The sequence below is a fragment of the Agelaius phoeniceus genome, chromosome 2 (genome assembly GCF_051311805.1).
Source record: "Agelaius phoeniceus isolate bAgePho1 chromosome 2, bAgePho1.hap1, whole genome shotgun sequence".
Lineage (NCBI taxonomy): Eukaryota > Metazoa > Chordata > Aves > Passeriformes > Icteridae > Agelaius > Agelaius phoeniceus.
Window position 1 is genome coordinate 63008417 of NC_135266.1, and position 24070 is coordinate 63032486.

The 24070-nt window shown below is 36.7% G+C and overlaps 1 protein-coding gene across 6 annotated transcripts in view; it reads left to right on the forward strand.

Annotated features, from left to right (window-relative positions):
- Nucleotides 1-24070, forward strand: part of LRCH1 (leucine rich repeats and calponin homology domain containing 1) — a 116393-nt gene that overhangs the window by 35709 nt on the left and 56614 nt on the right. For all 6 annotated transcript variants that reach the window (XR_013180913.1, XR_013180911.1, XR_013180912.1 and 3 more), the window contains exons 2-3: nt 17897-18041; nt 20944-21070. Coding sequence is in view for 2 of the 6 variants with exons in the window: in XM_077173691.1 (XP_077029806.1) it covers nt 17897-18041; nt 20944-21070 (272 nt within the window). In the remaining 4 variants the exon portion in view is untranslated. The remainder of the gene's footprint in view (nt 1-17896; nt 18042-20943; nt 21071-24070) is intronic.

Consider the following 24070-nt stretch of genomic DNA (forward strand, 5'->3'; position numbering starts at 1 on the left):
CCAAACTACTTCAGTCATTTGGTGGCTTTTTTTTTTAAACTGCACATGTTAAAACTCCTGGCAAGAAAATAAAAAATAAATAATTCTTTAAATAATTCAATAAAGAAAAATGTTAAAGTACTATTTTCCTTGCTGTTAGGATGGCTGCTTCTCTGTAGAAAATAGGTGAAAAGTTGTGTGAGAAATTAAAGTGGAATTAATTCATTGTATTAATAGTGGTTCGGGAAGCTGGTAGGAAAATCTTAGGGAATCAAAGTATCTGGCTGTGTATTTGGGCATTTGCCATGGCAGGATAGTATTAGGGGTCACATAACCTCAGTCAAGAGGGTTCAGCCAAGGAATGTAGCCAAAGCAAACTGGAGAGGATTTGTGTAGAAATTTGGATGAGAAATACTGTGGATGATTTAATTGAATTTAAGAAACTTTTTTAAATTCTGAAAGACAATGTGAAACAATGCTTTCTTTCTGACTGAAGTATACTAGATTGCTGATTAGAATGTTTTTTACCTCATCCATTTCCTCCAAAGAGGATAATCACCAACTTACCTCTATCATGCTGTAAGGAGAATAATTTAGAGCAGTGTCTAAAATCAGTATTATTTTTTCCATTGCTTCATTAATTTTTTGATTGAATTAACAATCTGAATACTCTATGGGGTACCTGTCAGTCAGTGTAATCCTTCTCATATTTACAGTACCCAGACAGTGATTTGGTTAAATTCTTGGTGAACTTGACGGTTCATTGACCATTGCAGTGGAGTTAGGAGAGCTTTATAGCTCACTGAACTTAGGACTCTGAAAAATATGATTTATAGTCAACATATAAGTTTTTTGAACACTATTTTCCTAAGTCAGTGCATATTAGTTGTGTTTCAAAGTCAACACTGGAAACCCATGTGAAGGCAAAGAATATATAGTTTCTTATACAGCTGGATTTTCTTGTAAGTATTTAAGACCAGAAAACTTGTAGGAGCAATTGAAAAGTTAATATGAAAATCTGGAAATAAATTTTCAAGACTTCCAATAAACTTTCACCAGCTGCTGGAGTTCATTTATTAGATACAAGTATTTTGTTGTAAGACTTCTTAAAGTATGTGACTTACTGAAAATATATGAAGGACTCATAGAAGTCTCAAAAGGCACTTTACCCTACTGGTTAATTAGTTCTAAGCAAACTTCGAGGCCTAAAAGGGGCTTTTAGCCTGTCAGAATTGGGCAGTGAAAGCTGCTAAAGCACAATTGAATGAAAGCTACCGAGTTGTTTGCTTTGGCTGGTAAGGAAAGGCTATATTTCTTGTTTGTTATACCTTTTAATGACTGGGAAAGAGGTTTTGCATGTTTGGTTGTGGTTTTTGGAAGATACTGTTGCTCAGAGGCCAAGTTTCACTAAGCTGTACTGAAAGCTGTTATATGTTGGTGGAAAACAGTAAGGACCAAAGAGCAGCTGGAAATGACATGAGTCTACCACATGCAAATAATTTGGCAATCTGTATACAGAGAATGCAGAAACAATTTCAAAAATGTAGACTGCTCCTCCTGGCAACAAATTCCCGTCTACATCTAGAAGCAGCCTGAGGCAACTCAGTGATATGCTTTTTATCAGTTACTTTATGTTCAAGTGCCAAAAGAAAAAAAATGAAATATGTATTAAGAGACTTCAAGTAATTACTTCTATGCTTAAGGAGATTTCTTTTCATGCTGTCACTTAAATACATATACTATTACATGTGTAATAATAATACTTAGACTATTGTAGTCCAAAGAGTTAGTATGTCAGTGACATTTGTGCTTTTGAGAGGGGTTTTTTATCCATGCTTATTTCTGAGTGTAGCATATGCAAGGATTGAAATTTCCTCCTTCCCTATTTTCTCGTTCCAGTCAATGACAAACTGTTCTTGTAACAGTCATGCAATGTCTGAATTGAAATTTAGTTCCTTTTAAAGAAATCCAAAGCCATTTGGGTACATTTAGACTATGATAATGTCTACTGACAAAAAGTATGATAATTACAATGTTTAAAAAACCCCCCACACCTTAGACCAACCTTTTTTATATCTCCTTAAAATAATGCAGTCTTATTTGTAGAAGGATTTTATTTCCTTTAAAGCATGTATCTATGTTGGAATCTTAATTTGTTCAGATTTTACCTAAACCAGATGCATTTTACATGGTGATCCCAGACTGTCCTATTACTAATTAATTATCCTAGAAGGAAAATTCTGCTTTCAGCTTTGACATTGTCTTTAAGCATTCAAGAGCTGATAAATAGATGGCAGTGATGAAAATTTTTCCTCTTCACTATCTGTAGCATGAAATAATACATGAGGTTAAACTCTTAACTTTACTGTAGCAGAAGCAAGTAGTCTGTATGCATTGCTTATCTGAAGTAGAACCGCAGTTAGAAGAAAAAATCCTCATTCTCTATTACTATCTTTTAACTTTTACATTTGAAAAAATTGGGAAAAATCATCTCTGCTTCTTTTGCTTGGAAAAACAAGGGCAAGTGAGTGGTTGAATACACTCTACATTGGCCATTCACATGCTGAAAGGCAGCAGAATTTGGCTCTGCCTTCCCTTCCTTTCTGTCAAGGGCAGTGATCTCACAGATCTGTTAATAACTCTGATTGAGTCATTCTTTAATTCATGGCTCTGAAATGTTTTTAAGTGTTGTGTTCTACATGATGCTGAAGATCCCTTGTTCACTGGAGCTGAGCAAATAAGAGTTTTCCATCTTGAGTGCTGTTATTCCCTTTTCCTACTTTGTCTCCAGTGTATGCAAAGAGGACTCCAGGGGGACTAGGCTGTATATTTTTGTTACAATGTTGCCTGAGGAGGGAGATGCTGGTCCAGGTCGTTGCCAGCTTGTCCCTGTTCCTGCCAATGTCCTCTTGGACAGTCCCTGTGTTTGTCCAGGGAACTGCTGGTGTGGACTCATTACCCAGTTTCTCTGCCACAGTTGCTAAGATGCTTTGCTCATCATGCCTGAAGGAGAGGCTAAGTTCCCTCCTTCCTCTGTACATGCTAGTATTTGTTTTCCTCTTTGAAAAATATTTGCATATAAATCCAGTGTGCATATAGTTTATAAATAATGTTCTTGGAATTTGGCTACAATGTCCAGACTTGTAAGTTACCTTGCCTCCTTGAAGCATTTTTTCTTGTTTTTCAATTAAAAAATGAATTGTGGGATAACAAATGAGTCTTCCCTGATGGGAGTTGCTGAGGTTGTTTGCATGGATTCTGTCACATTGGAGAAGATGCAACATGAAGTGGAAATGCTAGTGCATACCTCTGAGTTGTTGATGTTGATGGGGAATTGCTGATGTCATTTCACATCAGCAGACTGACCCATGGGTATAATGTTCTTTATTAATTTATAAAGTGGATCTATAAATGATATATGCTTTATATTAAAAAGTATTTCTTAATAAAATATGCTTACTTTATTAAAATAAGTTTAATCTGTTCATACTTGGTTCAAGTGTTTTTATGTTGTGAAAGTTTCAATAAACATTGTTTCAATAAACATTGCTTTAGACCTTTATTACCCCTAAAACAAACCTTAAAGTAAGCCTAAAATTTTTTTCTTCTTTTTTAGAGGTTTATTTAACCTCTGAAATGAGCTTTGCTAGTGGAAAATGTCAAGAACATGTTTCATGGTTAAGATATGGCTGATGTGTTGGCAGGAAGGAAGCACGTGGGCAAGATGCTCTTTCTGCTTTGAGAAAAGCAGACCTAGTGATACTTAGTAACAAATGACAAAACTCATGTTTTCAAATAATCTACTGATAAACCACTGTTTTGGCTATTGGCATGGTTTATTAAAGGATCATAGCTTTTATCTTTGGAATTACAACTGAGATTTGTAATGCCAGATATGCTTGCAGATACTTGCCAAACACTTTGTTGTTACAAACTTGTAGGAGAAAATGCAATCCTGTGGTTTACAGTCTACTTGTGAGCAAAAAGGTTTGGTGGTGTTTTTTCCATTCTTTATTTTTGTGGTTTGGTTGTTTCTGTTTTCTTTAATTTAATCTGAAGTAGGTAAATTAGTTATGTGACCTGAAACTTTGTTATAGAGACAAAGTATTTTCTAGTATCAGGGTTTGGGTTTGTGGTCCATCCCCCCCCCCCCCCCCCCCCCTTGTTTTCTGTTTCTTAAGCACTTTTACTTCTTTATGGTGAGAACACTAATTTATGACAGCACTCAAGATATGTTTAGCACTGGAAACATTCATTGTTCTGTGAAGAATGCTCCAGAATAAAATTTAAAGGGTCACAAAGTGAAGTGTCTGCTCTAAGTTACGATTTTATCACTGATAATTAGTGAAGGAAGAAAGCTTGGATTTGATACTTGTAAAGGTGGTCACAAGCCTCCAGTATGACAAATTGTAACCATATGATTTTGTCTTGAGGCTTTATCAGAAGATGTGCTCAATGCAGGTTAGAAATTCTTCATGATTTTATGCATGGCGATGGTGAAACATAAAGCTTCTATGGTGGTTTCTGTCCCATTCATGTTTAAGGAAGATGGCTTGAGACTGGAACAGGTGCAGAAAGACTTGAATGGTCAGGAAAACTGTGGCAAGAGGAAAGTAACTTGCTTATTAGTGTTTTAGGAGAATGGCTGGGAGAAAATAATGTTCTCATGAATATCACTGGGAAAAAGTAGGGGGAGGAATTGTTAAGAGGACAGTCTTTGTCCTTAGTGTTATGTGTCCATGTGGGTGGTTGTGTAGCAATTGAGCTGTAGAATCAAGAAAAAAAGCATGTCAGGCATTGGAAAAAGCTGGAGGAGAATTTTTTATTCATGAATGCTTCCAGCAAAAGACTTCAGATGATATAGCAGACCTTGACAGAATATATCTTAAGCTTCCTGGGATTTAAAATCTTGAGATGCTTGGTTTAAAAGCACAAATTAACTGTTTAACAAAGTTTTAGAACCTTTTGACCTTTTCCACTTGTTACAAGACCATGGTATAAAATAGATATTTCTGTCCTCAGTCAAGAGTTAAAATTATGTTTCTGTGAAATCAAATCCTGTTGTGTACAGAAAACAGATCAACTGACAGTTTATAGCACAACAGTTGTCTCCTATCTTGCACAGAGTGTATAACTCTGGGATAATAGTCTCAAGTGACATCTTCAGTGTATCTGCAGGTGTGTGTGCTGGCAGAGAGCTCAGCACGAGCCACATTAGAAGCTCTTTGTGTTAGAGTTGATTTTCTGCTATCTGCTAATCTGGAATAAACAAACTTCAGAGATGAGACTTTCATTAAGCAAGCATAGGAAACACACATGGGGGTATGTGATATTGTCATCTCTGCAGAGAAAAAAACTGTTGGTTGAAATGATTCATAGTTTCTGCATAATCAGAGCCTTTTTTTCCTGAAGGAAAATGCATTTATAATTGTACATTTGCTGGTGAATCTCTTTAGAAGTTCTTCCCAAAAGAATGAATTTCCTCTCTAAATGTTTTGATGATGCGGAGGGAAGAGGGGATGTGAGCTGAGGAGAGCATGTGTCAGTCACAAGGATTATGCAGTTTTGGAAAAGTCCAAATAAAAATTTTAGAGCCTCTAATGAGCTCTTGGTTTTTTTCTTTTCTTTTTCTTTTTTTTTTTTTTTTTGTTTCTTTTTTCTGGGTAAAAAGAGGCTGAATTGGGAGTGAGTTAGATAAAAATGTGAAACTTGGTTTTTGAATGCAGAAAAGAAATTGTAATGTGAGAATTCCAGGCATTTTTTTAATTAACACCACAGTTTTCTCAATATCTGTAACCTCTTCTTCCTAGGTATGATTGAACTACTTGATGTTGAGTCATGAGCATTGATTTGGTATGACTCCAAGTCCTGACAGGATGATTTTTAGTGTTGTATGAAAAGTCACAAAATTGTCTAAATCACCAGTGGGTCTCTTTACCTGTATATTAATGAACTTGTTGGGGGTATGTTTGAAATATCAGTTATTGAGTCAGAATGTTTAGAGGATACAGTTAAAAGTATGTTATTAAATCAGTGAGTTTTGCAGTGCATTAATGACTTAAAAATTGAATTAACTCAAAACTGCACATTTGGAATGATGTCAGTCTGATATGATTAATAATATCAGTAGAAGTTTAGCCATTGAGTAATAGATGTGGTAGTATAAGGTTAGCAGGTTCAGCATTCTGAAAAACCAGGTTCAGCACCTCCTCTGGAGGCAAACTTAAAAGTTAGCAGTTCATCTCATTGTAAAGATTTTAAAATGTATATGCTGGTAAACAAATCAAGCCAAAAAGTTCTTAACCTCCCACCCAAAAAATCTTTTATATTTTCTGCTGTTAAAGTTTGAGGTGTATTCCCCAAATCTTTTGCCTTCTTGGCCTGAAGCTTTTAGCCTTATCTGTTTTTCACAAAACCTGACCTGGATTTGCAGGAGCATATGTATGAAAATGTTACTTGTCATCGATTTGAGCAGGTTCCCAGCTTGTACAATGAAGACATTTGTCTTCTGACAAGGGCAATTTACCTCCAACTGTTTCATTAAAGCATTACTATATTTGTCAACAGGAAGAAAGTGGATTGAGTAGAAGGTTGAGGTTTTGGGTTGTTATTTTTTAAAATACAACAACAGTGTTATGTTAAAAACAGTTACTGGACCTCTTAAATCTAAGATCTATTAAAGCTTGCGTAGACTTTGCCATGTACCCATCAGGCCATGATAACTGAAGGGAAATGATGCTTCCATCAGCTCTTCACAGGACTCCTCATTATCCACCTGCAGGGGTCTCATTTGGGCATAAATAAATGAGCTGATGTAGCCTCTTCAGGATAAGACTTCTGAGTCTGTAGTTCATTACATTTTGTTTTAATTATTGATAGGGATGACATTGTGAATTAACACTTCCCGCTCCCATCTCTGCTTTCGATGCAACCTGTTCTGTGTCTGTGATAAGCCACTGTTACCACAGTGAGAGCACACAAGCCGTCAAACTAAGAGGAATTTGTGAGGTAAGATATGAATAAAAGCAAAAGCACAGCAGAATTCCTTCAGAAAGAGTACTCAGCCCAAAATCATTCTTATAGAAAAATATAATGATAATACTTAAGACTGTAAGGTGGAACTTTGACCTCATGAAGGGTGGTTTGAAAGGAAAATGAATAAAGAAGTAGAAATTAATCTACACCAGAAGCAGAAATTTAGGCCAGGCTTAGTAGGCTATACTCTGTTAAATTATTATATGCCTTTCAAAAAACTGTCTGTGAAGTGTTCCCCCCCAAAAAAACACCAAATGGATGAAATTAGACCAGAAGGAGACTTTCTTTTGTCTCTTCAAAATACACATTCCCATGCAGTTGTTAAACAGCAATAGCACTGATACTTACCTGTGATTTCAGGCTGCCCACAAGTGCCATTGGTGCGTGTTGGCTTATTCCCACTTGTATGCCCCAGCAAGAATTATGGCAAACATTGGGTCGTTTCTACTTGCGTAGTCACAGGCACTAGGTTGTTTATAAGTAGAGGTTGTGTGTGTGAATTTTACTTCTCCCTCCCAAGTCTTTTTGGAGTCTGTGTATCTGATGTGTCTCATCTTGTAAAGATGTTAGATTAAAATCCTGTTGTAAACTATGACTTGTTAAAACAAGTTAAAAAAAGAAGTTGCACATGTTACCCATCCAACCCCTCCCTGACCAACAAGCAGCATACTGGATATCTATTTTGGTTTTGTTTTCCCCAAAGAAGGCAAGGTTCTTTGATTGTGAAGGAAAGAAAAAATTAGAAGGTTGAGAAACATTGTCTTAAACTTAAGGAAGAGCCATGGGAACAGTTACATAGGATAGAGATCTTAGTACAAAAATTAGAGGTCTGTAGTTCAGTGGTTCCAGCTACGTGGTTTTTAGTTTGTTTGGGGTTTTTTAAAGGATGGATAAAATATGTACTGTGCTCATTTTGCTTTCAGTTCAAGGAAGAATTTTTATTATTTTTTCCTTTTGTTTTCCCCCTCTGTCTAGGAATAGGCATCTGATTTTTGATTATTTATTACAACATAATTTGTTTATTCCAGGATTTTTCTTTCTTGGTACCTTTTTGATAATGTTTACATGGATTTCTGTTCTGTTTAGAAGTCCGGAATACTTCTTAGCCATTCTTTCAGATGTTGTACCTCCTGTGTAACAGACACATAATTACTTTATTGTTTAAGGTTGTGCTCAATAGTGTAAGTCAGCTTTCATGGCACAAAACAGATTTGTATTGATAAACTGTTACAATTATGTTGTGCTGACTTCAAGAACTGTTGGGGGAGAAGGACATGAATAATGTAGATAAGGGAGATTAACCCTGACATCTGTGGGAGATGGGCAGACAGAAAGGGAAGCGATTAGTTGAGTAATACTCTGCTTTCCGTGCCACTGTAAATTAGCATCAGGTAGCTTTCTCATGTCTTTGCCCTCATGCCTTTGATGTACTTAAAGAGCAAATAACTTTTGCTCATTTCCATGATTGTAGCAAATTTTCTTACAGAACAGTGAGACTATTCATGTGTAAAATGAATTTAAAATAAGCAGATGTAGCACTTAAGTCTGTCAGGTGTGAAAAATAATTTTCCTCAAAGTGTGGGCAAGTGAGCTACTTCACAGGAATTGGTTTATGTGCTACTTATACCAGATGGTAAATGTGAGGTAACTCCTCTTTCAGCAGGTCACTGAGGCAGATAATGCATAGCATAAGCACTGTCCTCTCTTCACAGCTTGAGAGGAAAAAAATAAATAATAGCTATTAGAAGAGCGAATGGCATGAAAAACAAATCTGGACATTGCATTTGTTCCTTCTTACTAGTGATGTCTGTGGGCTGGGAAAGATTCTAGACCATTAGATTGCATCCTGCTGTTTTTGACAACATCATGTGGAATTCCCCAATGGAGGTGGAAGGTGTTGACTTCCAAAGTAGACAGCTTTAAGAAAGATGATCTCTGTGGCTAAAACAAGAGATTTGTACTACAAGGTATTGGAAGAGTATGTCTCTGCAGGGATCCACTGCCTTCTTTGGGCAGAATGTAATTCCTGGTTTTATTTCACATCTTTTCCAGTTCTTCGATAGGTGGAAGTTGCTTGAATGAAATAAGCTTGTGTGCCTGCACATTTATATACATGCAAATGAAATTTACACATTTTTCAACTTTACTTTTGTATTTGATGAAAGTAGTGGTCTCTGTTCTCCTTTCAGAAAATAATTACATAATTTCTTAGTTCTGTTAGACATCTCTAATAAACCTGGAAGTCCCCTTATAACCTGCAGTTTTACCTGATCTCTCATCATTCCATGCTAATAATTTCAGTGTATCTGTGGTGGATTAAGCTAATCTTGAGGACTTTTCAGTATCAAGATATACTTTTTGTTTCCACAGAGAAGGCAGGGAAAGCCCTGCCCTCATTTGTGGGGGTTCACTGTGAAATTTTCTTTCATGCGCCAATAGGAGCAGTTCAAGCAGATGAGGGAAATGTAGTTCCATGCAGTAAAGGGGGGATTCAGCTGGACAGAGTATGATGTTAACACTTCAGTTCCCCAGTGCCGTGAGTCAACCTACTATAAAGGCTAAAAATGGGAGCTAGATGGCAGTTTTAAAAAGTTTTAGAGTTGAATGAGGTTTTATTTTTACTGCTACTGTCTGAAAAAACACCTGAAATATTTGTACTGCTCAGGCTGATGCATACAATACTGGCATGATACAATCCATTGATCCTTCCTAGGCCTGGTTGTTTATTGAGGAGTGAAAATTAATGACTTGTATCCTCCCTCTTGTGCAGAAGGCGTGGGAGAAGGAGGAATTCTTCACGAGCCGTGAAGTGGGTTTCATACCAAATGTTTGTTGTGTTGGTGGAACATGTTTGTTGCCAGATCCTTTTTTCCGATCTCATAATGTGTTTAAGTGCCTATGTGAGGTTCACATGGCAAGAGGACCCACACAGGAGCAGTTCTTGAAGGACTGCAGTCTGTGGGAAGGACCTGTATTGGAGAAGTTCATGAAGGACTGTAACCCATGGGATGAACCTGTTCTGCAGTAGGGGAAGAGTATGAGGAGGAAGGAGTGACAGAAATGAGGTGTTTACGGACTGATGACAACTCCCATTCCCTGTTCCCTTCGTCACTGAGAGACATGGAGGCTGGGAGAAAAATAGCAGAATCATTAGAGAGGTTTAGTCTGGAAAAGGAGTATAAAGTGATTTTAGTTGCTATTGTTTCTCATTACCCTGCTCTCTTATTAATTGGCAGTAAATCAAATTCCCCAAGCTGAATCTGTTTTTTGCCCATGACAGTGATTGGTGAGGATCTCTCCTGTCTTTATCTTGATCCATGAGCTTTTGCTTTGTGTTTTCTCCCTCTGTCCTGCTGAGGATGGGAGTGATAGAGCCACTGGGTGGGCAGCTGTTGGCCAGCTAGGGTCAGTCCACCATGGTCCACATCTCTTTGTATCCACATGGAGGTCTGCAGGAATAATCCTGTTGTTTTACTCTATGTTTTTAGGGAGTCTTATGCACTTTCACACCAAATTCATCTCCCAACAGTGTTTTTTCTGATAATCTTAACCCCAAACCGCTGTTGTCCTAAAGAGGAAGAAATAGAAGATGAAGGAAACATTTAAATGTTGTATGTTGTCACCTAAAAGCAGGTACAATAATTAAGCAGACTACTATAGTAACCTTCATTTTTTTTATTCCTTCAGACTTGTGGTGCTCTTTTGAACATGTTTCTTGCAGAGAAATTTAGTCTCATGTCCTTGGAACTGGAGTGTGCCATGGAGATATTAATATGGAGATATTAATATCTCCATGGCACACTCCAGTGCTAGCCTATTGCTTCCTCCTTCACCTTTTATTTCATACAGAGGAAACAACCCTGAAGTGATGTTTGCACAAAATTTGGGGATCACTGGGAGAGCCAGTTTAAGCTGCTGGATTGCTCCAGGCTAGTTAGGGCACTACCTGAGGAAAAACGTAGGGTGTACATTTCTTACATTTGGCCATGCTTTTCTGCAGATTACTGTAGAAAAGTAAGCTGTGTATTCCATTGTGGAGTGACGGATGGAACAGAGTAAATAAGGATTGCTGGGGTGGAATGCAAGGAGGGTGTTTGTCAAATGTATCATCAGTTTGGCCATACTTTGCTAGTGTTGTACAACAGAGGGTTCAAGGATGCCTTCTATTCTTCCATCATCTGAGTGAAGGTTGGGGAAAAGTACTTCAATGTGACTATTTCAGAATAAACTTTCTTTTTAAGGGCTTCCTATAGTAATGGTTGCAACTGAGCAGCCGCATTTGTAACCTTTTCAAAACTGTGGTGGGCGACAGGTTCACAGGAGTGCCCAGGGGTGTTTTAAAGTGAACCTTCCTGTTTCTGCCCCCTGCATCCGCTGGGGATGGGCTCTGAAAGAAGCAGAAGTAGAAACACCCGTGCAGGGTGTTGGCCAAGTCGTGAGATCGAGGCCCCCTCTAGCGGTGACATCTCTGCCTGGCTCTGAGATTTCCTGCTCTCAGCCTGTTTTTATTCAGTCCGGGTTTCTTTTCCCCTTTCTCTAAATCCCACGTTTAGTTCCTCTCTGTATTAGCCTTTTAACTTATTCTACGTATTCTACACAGTGGTAAAGAAGAATATTTTGATATGTTAAATCTAGTGATTAAAAGTGGATACAGAAGTAGATGTATGATCACTTTTAAATGTCCTGCATCTCTAGGGTAATCTTAATTTAACTGTAGCTTAGGTGGAAATTTTTAATGTTGGTTCTTAAATTAACGAATGGGAGACAGATGGAAACATGCAACATGCTGAAAGTGCTCAAAAGTAGTGCTTACCAAGAGTATGAGACGGCAGAGTTCCTTCATAATCTGTTCAATGTACTCTGTAGGTTTTTGTCTTCCTGCCTGAGACAGATGCACTTTCTACATATTTTGAGTCGGCAGCTGTACATCTGGATTCAGGGTTGATCAATGTTCAGAAGCTATTGTTGCATACTATGGGATCAGTAATGATGACTTTGCTAGGAATCAACTTTAGAGCTACCCCTTTTTCAATCTGCTACAAGTTGTACTTTTAGAAAGAAAAACTTTGAGCATATGCATTACTATGTCATGTTTTTTTCTAATAGGGAGCAGAATAGTTTTTACTTTACTGGATGTTCTTTGTCTTCTGTTATTTGTTACTCTGTTTGCTAAGTAACTGAGATAGAAATGTCTCTTAGTGAAGAAATGCCATTCATTTTTTTGGTGTAACTGTCATGAGTAAAGCAGAATGCATTTGATGCCAGAGGCAGTGGAGGTCTTTGCTCCTTCTTTTTCACTTGTGTAGCATCCCTGTCCTTGAAGCTGCTGACTGCAATAAAAGCTGGCTGTACACCCAGGATATTATTCATAAATTCTGGTGGAGGAAGAGGACAAGTAGGTATCCTGCCATGAGTATGGAGATCATGACAGCTTGTAGGACATGTCTTAAAAGTATGTAGCACTTCATGGTTCTGTGAGTGTTCTCATGACTAATGGATAGCCTTTGCCTCTAGAATGCTGGATTTTCCTACCCTTTGGGGGGAAGGCTAGAACAAAGTAATTGCTTCATTAGAGAGCATTGACATTCTATTGATTCTCATAGATGCCATTACATTGATAGTAGATGACTTGCCTTCTTTGCCAAAGATCTGAAGTGCACTTTAAGTAGATATTCCAAAAGGTGTCTGAGATACAGTGCCATCATTTGTGGCTTCAGTTCCCAATGAAGATGGACCTTGCTAATGAGGAAATACAGGCTTCCTCAAAGCCTGATAGAACTATGGGGAGCTTACAGTAAAAAAGGAAGAGCTCCATGTGGTTGTGCCTTTATAGAATTCTTTATGTATTTTCTAATGTTCTTATTTGCATTATGAAACTAGGGTTGAACTGACTAATTTTTTAGGCTTTTTCAGTGAATTGTTTGAATTCCTTGTCGAATTTCAGACATCTCATTTGAATACCTTGAATGGTATCTTAGTGCAAATGCAAATAGCTTCTTCAAAATGATTCCTGTCTTTTATTCAGCAAGTGCTGAATCCTGCAGAAAAAAAGGAACTTAGTGGCCTGGAATTAAGGTTGTTTGGGTGACGTTTTCCCTTTGCAATTTCTTGATTTCAGGACTTCATAGCAAATACAGATATTTCATATATATAGATAGATAGATTTCATTATTTTTATTGTTCTGTGGTGGATAGTTTGTCTATTGAACGTTTGTGTTCTAGAAACATAAACTTAGAGTGAATTTGTCTACCATCTGAAGTGAGTAAATCACTTCCTTTTAATAAGCTGCTTTCTTTAAAGTTCTTTGTCAAGATTTATGATGTAGTAGTGCATGTGCATATTTGTTTAAGGAATTAGTTTTACAATTTAAAGTCTTCAGTTGTTTAGCTCTCCCATAAATAGTGTGCAACTTTAATTAAATAATGTACTAATAACTGATATTTAAAAATCTATTAATCACTGCAAAGTAGTAAAATTGGAGCACTTCAGGAGTTTTAGTGAAAGAAATGTTACTATTTGACTTCTAATTTTTTGGGGATATTTTGACAAAATCGTTTTGGTCTCAGCACTGCAATTTTTTCATAGCATGCATATATAGTATATATATGTATAGTGGCACTTGTTTGCCTGGCTGTAAATTGTGAAGTCAGGAAGGTCCTACTCAGTGGCAGCACTTCATTGTGGTGGAGGTTGTCAGAGCTGTAGGAATGAAAAGATTTTGCTGCAGGAATGGGGGCCAGTAATTACTGCTCTAATGGCAGTGTGGTTCCTGGCCATGCAGTGTGCCAGTTACCAAACAAGGCTTGGAGTCTCCTGTTAAATGCTTATTTACCAGTGTGAACTTTTTTGCTTTTAATTGTTCTCTCCCAGCTAAGGAAGTGCTTATTTTGTGTAGTTCCTGTCTGGCTTCCAACATAGTAACACTTGTCATACAAAAGCCATGTCATTGTGCCAGAATTCTGCTGACTCTTTTAAAGATCAAGATTCCATCAAATATTTTTCTAAACTGGATTGCTTATTTTTTTGTGTTCTGTTACTTTATTTTGGAGTTTTAACAAACTTGTTCTTGGCAGGGAAAGATGAAGTGAAGCCAGATGTAGTTTGAAAATGTCTTGGTGCCACAAATAATGAATGAATGGTGCATTTCATTTAACACAGGAAGCTCACTCCATTGCATGGACTCCCCTGCCCCATTGTTTCGTATTTGTGTCACCTATTTCATAATGGAAGTTACAGGAAGTAGTGACCTGAGGTGAAACCTACCTGTACTGTCTTGGCAACCATGAAATGTTCTTTTGCTATCATAGATTCATTTATTTGTTAGATCTCCCTTGTGTTGCATAGTCTAAATTCATTTAAAATTCTAAAATTCTTTTAAACACCAGAAAATTCCACCCCTCTGTTCATTTCCATTTCTGTAGCAAAAGCCAGTCTGTACAGTAACTTATTAGTAGTAATTACCATGAAGTGTTATTCTTCAAATTAGTCATGTAAGGGGGCTGTGCAGCTTAGCAATTTGGGAAGTGTAGAGTTAAAGAATTGCAGGAAAAAACTAAAGGTTTGCCAACTAGTTGTTTCTGTACTTTAAAAGTATTGTCACAAGTGGTTTAAAAATGTAGTTTCTGCATTCTTTTCCCTAAATAACCCAAGAATGCCTTAGCAAAAAAAATTCAGAAAGTTTATGAATGGTGACAAAACCGAGGTACAGGCATACTGTTTTGTTCAGTATGCTCAAATGATTCTGCAGTTTCCTAAAGTCTGAACCCTTGTATTTTATGCTAGAACTTGTATTTCAGGTTAACTCTGAGTTTTATACAGACTTACTGTAAGATGCAGAAATTTGAGGCAAAAGTACCTTCATATAAAGTAGGATCATAATAATTATGTGAACTTCAGAGGTTTCTCTACATGTTTGTGTGGGCTTATAAAGTACAGTTTAAAACTTTTATGCAGGCTGTTTTCCTTTTAGGTTCTTACAACATGTGCTTTCCTGTGTGGAATTTTCAGAAAGCTGCTAAGCTTTCTTCACAGCTGCATCATATTCAGAGGCTTACATTCATTCTAAGATTGTACAAAAGCAATCTGTTTTCTTCTTTAACTTTCATATGATCAGGGAGGTCTATTTTTTGGCAGAAGTGATACGACTAGTTAAAAGTATGATGGGCATTCTGTATGTCAGATTCCATTCCAATACTGTGTAGAATAGAAGATATTCAGATTTCCTGTAAATTATACCTTATATCAGTAAATTATCAGTAAATTATAATAAACTTCTGCTTTTTCTATTAAGTTATGTTACAACAATATGTAAATAAAACGTGCAGTTTTTATTCCCTTGCCCTATAATGTGAATAGGTTAGATTTTTAAAAAAATTATTTTTATTGTCATCATTATCATTATTTAGGAAGCAGCAGTAGATACAAGTGTTGAAATTATCTTACTGTGATGACTACACAGCAACAAATAATTGACTTCCTTTTTTTGTGCATGAAGTGTGTCCTATAACCCATGGTCCTGTGGATGACAGGAAGGGATTTGTCTCTGATGATCTGTGTGGTTTTTTGTTTTTCTTTCATCAGTTTAACAGAGTTAAAACCTCGAGAACAAAAGATAGCAATAAGTAATGGGGGAAAAGGCATTTAACTGTGTTAGTAATGCCTGTTTTAGGAGTGCAGTTAATCTAGTTGCTATTTTACTTTTTTGAGATGCTAGAATTTTTGAAGAGTGAGTCAAATATTGTGGCAACAGTCTTTTATTTGATGTGAAGATAAATGAGAACAGGCATGAAGAGTGAGTTAAGGTGGCAGGCTGCAGTTTTAGGAGCTCGAGAAGAAGTAACATTTTAGTGTTCATACGTTTTGATCTGTGTATCACTGGATCAGGATCAGGTTATGGATGGGTTGTTACTCTTTATCTAGTGCCAGGTTGTTTTCACCCTAGACAGGAGAGTTCACTTATCTGGATTTTGCTGCTCCTTCCACTTTAAAGGAGAAAGTGAGCAGGATTTTCCTGGCAACGTTACCCCAGAAAAGCACGATTTTAAAAAAGTGAGGTTTTCTTTGCACTTGAATTGTAAAATATGAATAGCCCCTGCATCATTTGAAAAGTTACAGCGTGGCAGTCTTCTGTTAATATCTGATAATAAACATAGCTAGAAAGGCAGCAGAATTCTTTTGGGATGCTGTGCTGATAAACACGTGCTCTCAGGATAAATAGAAAACAGTAGAGAATTCAAGTGCTAAACCAGAGGAACAATAAAGAGCTTTCTCCTGCTTTGAAACAGTAGTACGAGTCACTCAAGAGGAAATGCTTTAGTTTGATGTCAGAAATGAAGGGAAGCAGAAGGTGAGGTAATGCTGTGTCTAACCACCATCAAAGCCTGGTAGGAGAAAGCAGAGCAGTTAGAGTTGCTGTTGTATCGTAACTTAGAAGTGAATAATTTTGTTTGTAGTGCTCAATTCGATTGTGCTGCCATTAGGGTCAGCAGAGCTGCTCTCAGTTACTGTGCCTGCAGGCCATCACAATTGCCTTGGTGGGGGATGGAGTAATGAAACCAACTTCTTGTTGAAGCAATGAGGTGAAGCCAAGTGGAGGCTGACAAGACTAGAATGTGCTGAATTTCAGCTCACATTGCAGAACAAGAACAAAACTAATAAGTCCTGGCTGGTGATAGGTTTGAATTCAAGCTGTGCTGCAGTACAGCCAGCTTCAAAGGAAGTTAAAAAATTCTTCTGACTTCTACCTGTTTGTTCACAAAAAGCAAAAATACGATTTATGGCCCTAAGGACAGGGCCGTGGAAATAATCCATACTTTGGCTGCTGTTTTCTTTTTATTTTAAGTAAGCTTTGAAATAAGCTTTGAAGGGTCAGGCACTAGGATTAAAATAGCAGCAGTGAAGTGAGGAGATTATTAAGTTCTATTTTTTCCTTACCATCAGACATTTTGCTTTTTGCATAGGTGCATTCCTGTTCCTTTCACTTCACAGGTGACCATTCTTCAGGGCAGGTTATCAGGCTGGTGACATGGCTAGGTAGCATTTGTCTAGTTTCTGAGGATAAGATTTATTCTGCCACACTACTTAAACAATGATTTTTACCCAGTTGGTTCAGTTGAATGCTGGTATGCATTATTGTTTTATGACTTGAGCTCACATCAGTACTATGACACTTCATTCTTCATACAGTGGTAGTTAAGTAACAAAGCTCAGTAATGTTTTTCCCTCCTTATTTTCCTTTGTGTCTGTGTGCTTAGAATGGCAAATGAAGAATGAATAACTGATCAAAAGTCAAAAGCTTTTGTTCTGTGGGTACAAGCAGGGTCTTGGGGGATTGGAATCCATCACTGTTGTCTTGTATGTACTTATATAAAATCCATTCTTGAAGACCACCACTGTTTCTTTGGGTAGCATTCATTTATAAATGGTTTATACTCAGGAAATACGGGCCACTTTGAAGAATTACCTGATTTATTTATTAATCTATTTAAATAAATTAAACATGTAATCCTGGTTGCTTGTTTTCTCTCAATGCTGTCGTTATTTGCAGATGTCTAACTGTGTATTGGCTAGATCTTTGGCTATATTATATGAGCTTTGGAATCTGTTTGCAACTATTTCCTCAGCATATTGAGTTCTGCAAATAATTACTTTTTATTAGACCAAATAAATCCTAATTGAATGTTTGCTCTTTTATATGCAGCCTGTTCCATTTCAAAATTGTAGAAGTTTGCACTAGCTTTCCTTTGCATAATAAAGGCACTGATCTAATTTGCTGTCTCCCTGTAAATTATATTTATTCACTTACTTTAATAAAGTGCAGCTTTTCAAAGTATATCTTTCTAATGGTTCAAAAGATATACCTTCTCTTTTTCCTTTTTTCAGATTTATCCAAGAATAGGTTAACTGAAGTTCCTACGGAGTTGTGCCATTTTGTGTCACTGGAAACACTAAATCTATACCACAATTGTATCAAAGTAATACCAGATGCCATAGTAAACTTACAAATGCTAACTTACTTAAATTTGAGGTAAGTTTATCTTTGCTACATTTTTTTGTTTATTTGCAAATATGTAAAGGTTTTTTTGTCTGCACTTTATAATGTTCTGGGACAACTGACTGCATTTTTTCATGTTACTGAAAAGGGTAACACAAAAGCTCATTGGCTGCAGAGACAGCTCTGTATGAAGGCATCATAAATGCCAAAATGTAAAAATAATTGTTAAAAGAAAACCAAGAAAGTTAATCCAGTTCTGTCCCTTAATCTTCGAACAAATCCAGAATGCTAATCACATCCACACAGTTGTTTTCTTTTAATTCACTTCTGATGACAAATTTTGTGAAGTTTGACATACTTTTTGCAGCTCAAAAGATGGAGGGACAGAGGATTTATATTTTTCCCCATGGGGAATAGAATGGAGGAGTGAGATACTGTATCTATCACTAGCATAGTCACATTATGAAAGAAATATAGCTGCTGCCTTTTTGAGGAGAAAGTGGCAAAGAATTGGACATCTTTGTCTCCTTTCCAGGAAAAATCTGTGTGAATACTAATCAGTAGAGAGAACTGGTGCTAGTTCAAGTGCATATGGATGCACATGTGCTCTTGATGGAGGGCAAGTGAGCCCTTTTTCAGTTGGGGCAAGGTGTGGAGTTTTCTTTGTAGTTTAATGTGTAAAAACAGTAATAGTGACGTTCTATCAGTCTTTTCTTTGTGAGAATGAGGTCTGAGTAGAAGGTGCAGTGGCTCTCAGCCTTTTAAATTCAGGGAATGAAGTCCTGATCATCAGTTTTATCAACACTGAAGATCTTTCTCATGTCTTTTTTTCTCAAGTCTATATTCTTACTATACTGCAGTTTTGGCCACTGTGGAACAGTATTTTGTCTTAAAAATTTAGGTGGAACAGTGTGTCCTGAGTATCTGCACACATACAAGAAATAGGACTTGAGATTTTGAATTAGTGTTTGTTAGATATACATGAATTACTTAAAACTGGATAAGGTTATTAAATATAGATAAAACATCTTGGTATATTTAGGAATTAGAATTAATTTGGTTAGAACTCAATGTCATGAAACACTGAATTAGAACTCTGTGTAGTGATAGAATTTGTCTGAATCATCACAAAACTATAATAGATTTTATATCACATATGACAGTAAATTGGACAAAATAAAAGTGATTTTTCATTTGATTAACTAAGGTGATTTCTCTCAGTTTAAAATCCCCCCTTTACTTGGATTTGCCCTTCCCCATGTTAGTTGAATGCATTGAAGAGTCTGAAGAAGGAAATAAATACATCCTTGAGTTTCTAACCACGTTGCTTCTTGGCAAGAAATAAATGATGGATTTAAAATGCGTATTTTTCTGCCTGTTACCAGCAGAGCTCATATGTTGAATAGCATTAGGAAGTGATGCCAAGAGATCGATATATAGTTTTTGGGCCGTGGTGGATACTGTTCATGTTTTATTTAAAGAAATTCCTTTGAAACTAATGAAGATTTATTACACACTTGCCCTGGTTATGTTCTGTTCCTTATCTCTTACTGGGTTGCTTCTGAGTTCTGTGGAGCTTAAAAATTGGTTTTACTTATTTTTTATCTGTGATCTGCAGCATAGTGCTTACTGTTTTAGACTCTAAGCTTCCTCCATTTGAGTTCTTTAGAACTTGAAACAATACTTCCAGGTAATTTTTAAAAAAAGTTGTGTCTTGGTCTTCTGGAAGGGCATTAGAATTAAGAAACTTGGCTCCACAATAAGTGCTCGTCCTTTTTTTCAGCTTCTGCTGGTTAACAGTCAGACTTCTCATTTTTATTTTCTTTGGGTTTGTTACTTGATATCAGTCTGTATCCTGGCAAGCACAACAGAGATGAGATGGTAGTTTGCTTTGTGCAACATTTTGAGACCGTTTTGTAGAGCATGAATATGCATCTCTGTATGCAGCTTTGTAGCATGCTGCTGGTCTAGCTCTTGGAAGAAATGCTTTGCAACTTGTGGAATTTTGATTTTTGCTTGTCTTTGTTTCATGTCAATATTGCAACTCTTATTGAAATTACACAGGACAATTTTTACCATGTGTTCTAGAGTTGTATGTCTTTGCTTTCTGAAGCCTTAAGACGTGGGCAGGAGCTAAAGAATTGGTTTATACTGGGGTACCACTTCAAGTTACTGTTCGTTGTTTTACTGCATGTTAATAATCATAAGAAAAAAATGTTGTATTTTAAGGAAATTTTTAAATATTCCAAAAGAGAGTAACTATGTTATTCTGATAAGCATAAAGTTTCTTCTGGGAATTGAGCCACGAGTTACTATTTTTAATCTTGTGGACATCACAAAGGGTCATGATATTTGTCATCTTTAAGCTCTAGCTTATGAATCTTGGGAAGAAATGCACCATTGATAGTCCCAGAAATTTTTGCTGTATTTACCTGGGTTAATAGCAGAGAACCATAGACCAAGATGTACCAAGTCATCTTCAACTATAAATGTGCTTTAAATTAATTGAGAAAATAACCATTTTGTCTGTGATTTATATATTTGTCTTTCAGCTGGAACAAAAGGCATCCATTTTAATGGCACATTAAACCACAGGAATGTTTAAATATTTGCAAAATACTGTCTCAGTTGACTTTCCTGTATTCATTAGGAAGGGAAACAGCTGTTCTTTGTGACAAACAGATTTGCTACAATGTTGTTAAACTGATACAATGCATTTTTTCCACAGTGGTAAATTCTGCAATATTGTTAGTCAATAATCAGGTGTTTCTAATGTGCAAGTGTCTTCTTAATTATTGCCTATTGAAAATTTCAATTTTATCTGCATAAAATATGACCCACAAAAATGAAGACATTTGCAGCTCTCAGAGTTTGTGAGTATACAGTAGAGAACATCACCAATGGTTTTAATATTTTTTGTTTTGTTTTGTTGCAGTCGAAATCAGCTTTCTTCTTTGCCAGCTTGCCTGTGTGGTCTTCCTCTAAAAGTCTTAATTGCAAGTAACAATAAGCTAGGTTCCCTTCCAGAAGAGATAGGTCAGCTAAAACAGTTAATGGAATTGGTATGTTACTGATCTTTTTTTCACTTTTTATTTTGACTTCTTTTGAATTTAAATAGAAACAGTAAAATTCACTTTTCACATATATTTGAACAACTGCTTTATACTATAATGTAGTTTGCAGAACTTAAGTTTTTAACTTCTCAAGTGTGTTGGATAGTAACACAATAGGAGTTTCCTTTATGTTCTTCAGGACTCTTTTAAACAGCATCACTGCTCTTGGTTCATTCAAAACTCGGTTTCAAAGTTCCTCATCTTTACCAGCGTTGCTCACTGCCTGCCCTGGCTCCCTGTTTCACTGTATCAAGTCCTTAAGTTCTGGCATCAGGCTCTGCAAGGTTGTACCCCCCTGTAGCACCCTCCCCTCCTGCTTCCTTTCTGTGTTTTTACTATCTGCTTACTGCACTGCATTCCACTCGAGCTACTGGTCTTATCAGTCTGTTGTCATTTTATTTCACTACATTTGTCATGCAACCTTCCTTTCCTGGAACACCCATCTAAACAGATCTAGAAAATTATTATAGTCATTGTTTTCAAAGCTGTCTACACAAGTACTGTTTCTACGAGCAGTAGATTATTTCGAATATATTGTCCAGTCAATGACAGTCTGAAACAGCAAAACTTATTTGGTACTATAGCATAAAATTAATGTAATTGCTCATGTTTGTGGAAAATATGTTTGAGAATGCTTCCCTTTCTCTCCCTTTCTCTTCCTCTGCTATATATTGTAGGCTGAGACTCTGAATTCTTTATGACATAAGTCTTCTGGTTATTTCTATTCATTTTGACCTTTTGAGAAATAAATTGACAAACTGTATTTTGACATTGCTAATTTATGCATAGTCAGACAATCAGATTTCATCTTCCTTCCAGCTGCTGGTATCTCCATTGACAGCATTTACTTTGCATTGCTTTTCTGTGCCTGAAAGTGCCTTATTATCATAGTCTTGTTTTTATAACAGTAGTTCCTCCAATAAATTACATTACAGAAATTATTAACATTGAGGCCCCAACCCTGTTATTGAGTCTTCATAGGTAGTATGAAGTAGCAACTGTGGGGCTTTTTCCTATTGATATTCTTGAGCAGAATCCTGTGGTATCAGGCTTCTGTTCTATATTGGAATTGATGTGGCTGTTGATGAGGATGGTTGGGGTAGTTACTTTTTTCTTTCTGAGTTATGACTGAGTTCAAGACTACCAAGTTTGTTTTCTTTGGTGAGCATTATTAATTTATTTTATCAAATATTTTAAATTTTTGTGTGTGTGTGGTGGGTTTAGTGAGATTTACACAGATGGTTCTGATTTAATTATTCTTAAAAATATGTTAGGTAATAGCACTGTTTTTGTTGTGCTTAAAATAGACACAATAGAAGGTGATGGTTCCAGTTTTATAAATAATTTAAGTTAAATTTAGTAAAAAGTTTAGTAAAAGCTAAAAGCTTGAAATCAATGTTGATTATACCCAGAGCAGATTTGGTTTGTTTGGTTCAAGCATATCATGTGTTTAAATTCTGGAATTCTGGATTTTCATATTGCTTTCCAGTTATAATATAGTTTGTGTTACTGTTTGTCATGAAGAGCAGAACAATTCTTGCTCTAAAAGTATTTAATATGAGAGCTCTAGCTGCATGTCACTTTGGTAGCCTAGAAGATACATGAAAACTGAAAAAGGTCTGATGCTTGTTCTTTGTGATTTAGAAGGCATTGGGGGGGCTGAATGAAAAACAAGTTTTTGTTAAATTGGGCATGAGCCTGTTCAGATGACCTGACTTGATGCCACCATGTGTGTTTGGTACATTTCTAGTGAAATGAGTTGCACTATTTAACTGGAAATGACATAACTGTGATGTATTGGGAGAAGCAAATAGTGGTAGGATTGAGAGTGGGGAATCTGTGTTGGCATGTAAACTGTAAAGCAGTTTAGATAATAAGGTGATCGTTGTTCTAAAACGAGTAAAAGAAACAAACAAAAAACATGAAGTCATATTGCAGTTGTTGCACAAAAAGTTCAGCTGTGAGAGCAATGCCAGCCTGAATAGCAGGGGATTCAAGCAGAAGCATCACTCAGCCCTCTGGCAGGGAGTGCTGTTGTTTTGGTGTGTACACAGTGCTGGTGCTGGCCTGGGCCAGGGGATAGACTCTGAGATGCCACCTGGCTCCATGCAGTTCTTGTATCCATAGGACATTTCTGAGCAACCTCAGCTTCCCCAGATGTTCCACAAGTGGCAGGCAGTGAGATCTGTATCTACATAGCAAAGGGTTCTTTTTCTCTACCTTTTTAATACAAAATTTACCCCTATAGACACTGTAGAATGATGCAAACATAATTTGCTGCAAATTAGATCTTTCCAATAAACTCTGCATTTTCTCTTCTATCCTCCAAAATGGGATAGGTAATGGTTTTCCTTTTACAGGTATGTATTTTTATGATTTTCATACCTGTAGCAGAGAATAGCTTTGATATTACATGCAGAAAACTTTTAGGTATTTTTATATTTAGGGTTCTGACAGCTGACTTATTTTAGTGCTTGTAGCATAAGTTTTTCTCCTTGCAGAATATATTGTAATTATTTGGCAAAAAATTTGGTTGGGAAGTTTACTTTTATTTGCTGCAAAAAAATCTTTGACTCAATCATGCCTCTACTGTCAGCCAGGAGAGTGCAAAATTAGTGTGAAGATAATCTGAAACTTACTTTCTGCCAAGGAAAAGTAATTATGCAGAGATGGCTCGGTAATTGTACTCAAAACTATCAAAACAAAAATTCCATTCTCCATCCTATCAGGCAGTATTGCACTTCTGCCTTCTTCAGATAACAGCCTTCTCTATCTCTGGGATGCTCCTATCTCACGTTGGAAGCCTTCAAATTTCTTACCTAAGATTTATGTCTTTTACCTCATTCATCTAATCAGAGACAGCAGCCTGACCATGTGGGACTTACTGCCTGCTGTTTTCTAAAAGGATCCATGTGTTCACATACTGTCTAACTTCTTTTTACTCTTCAG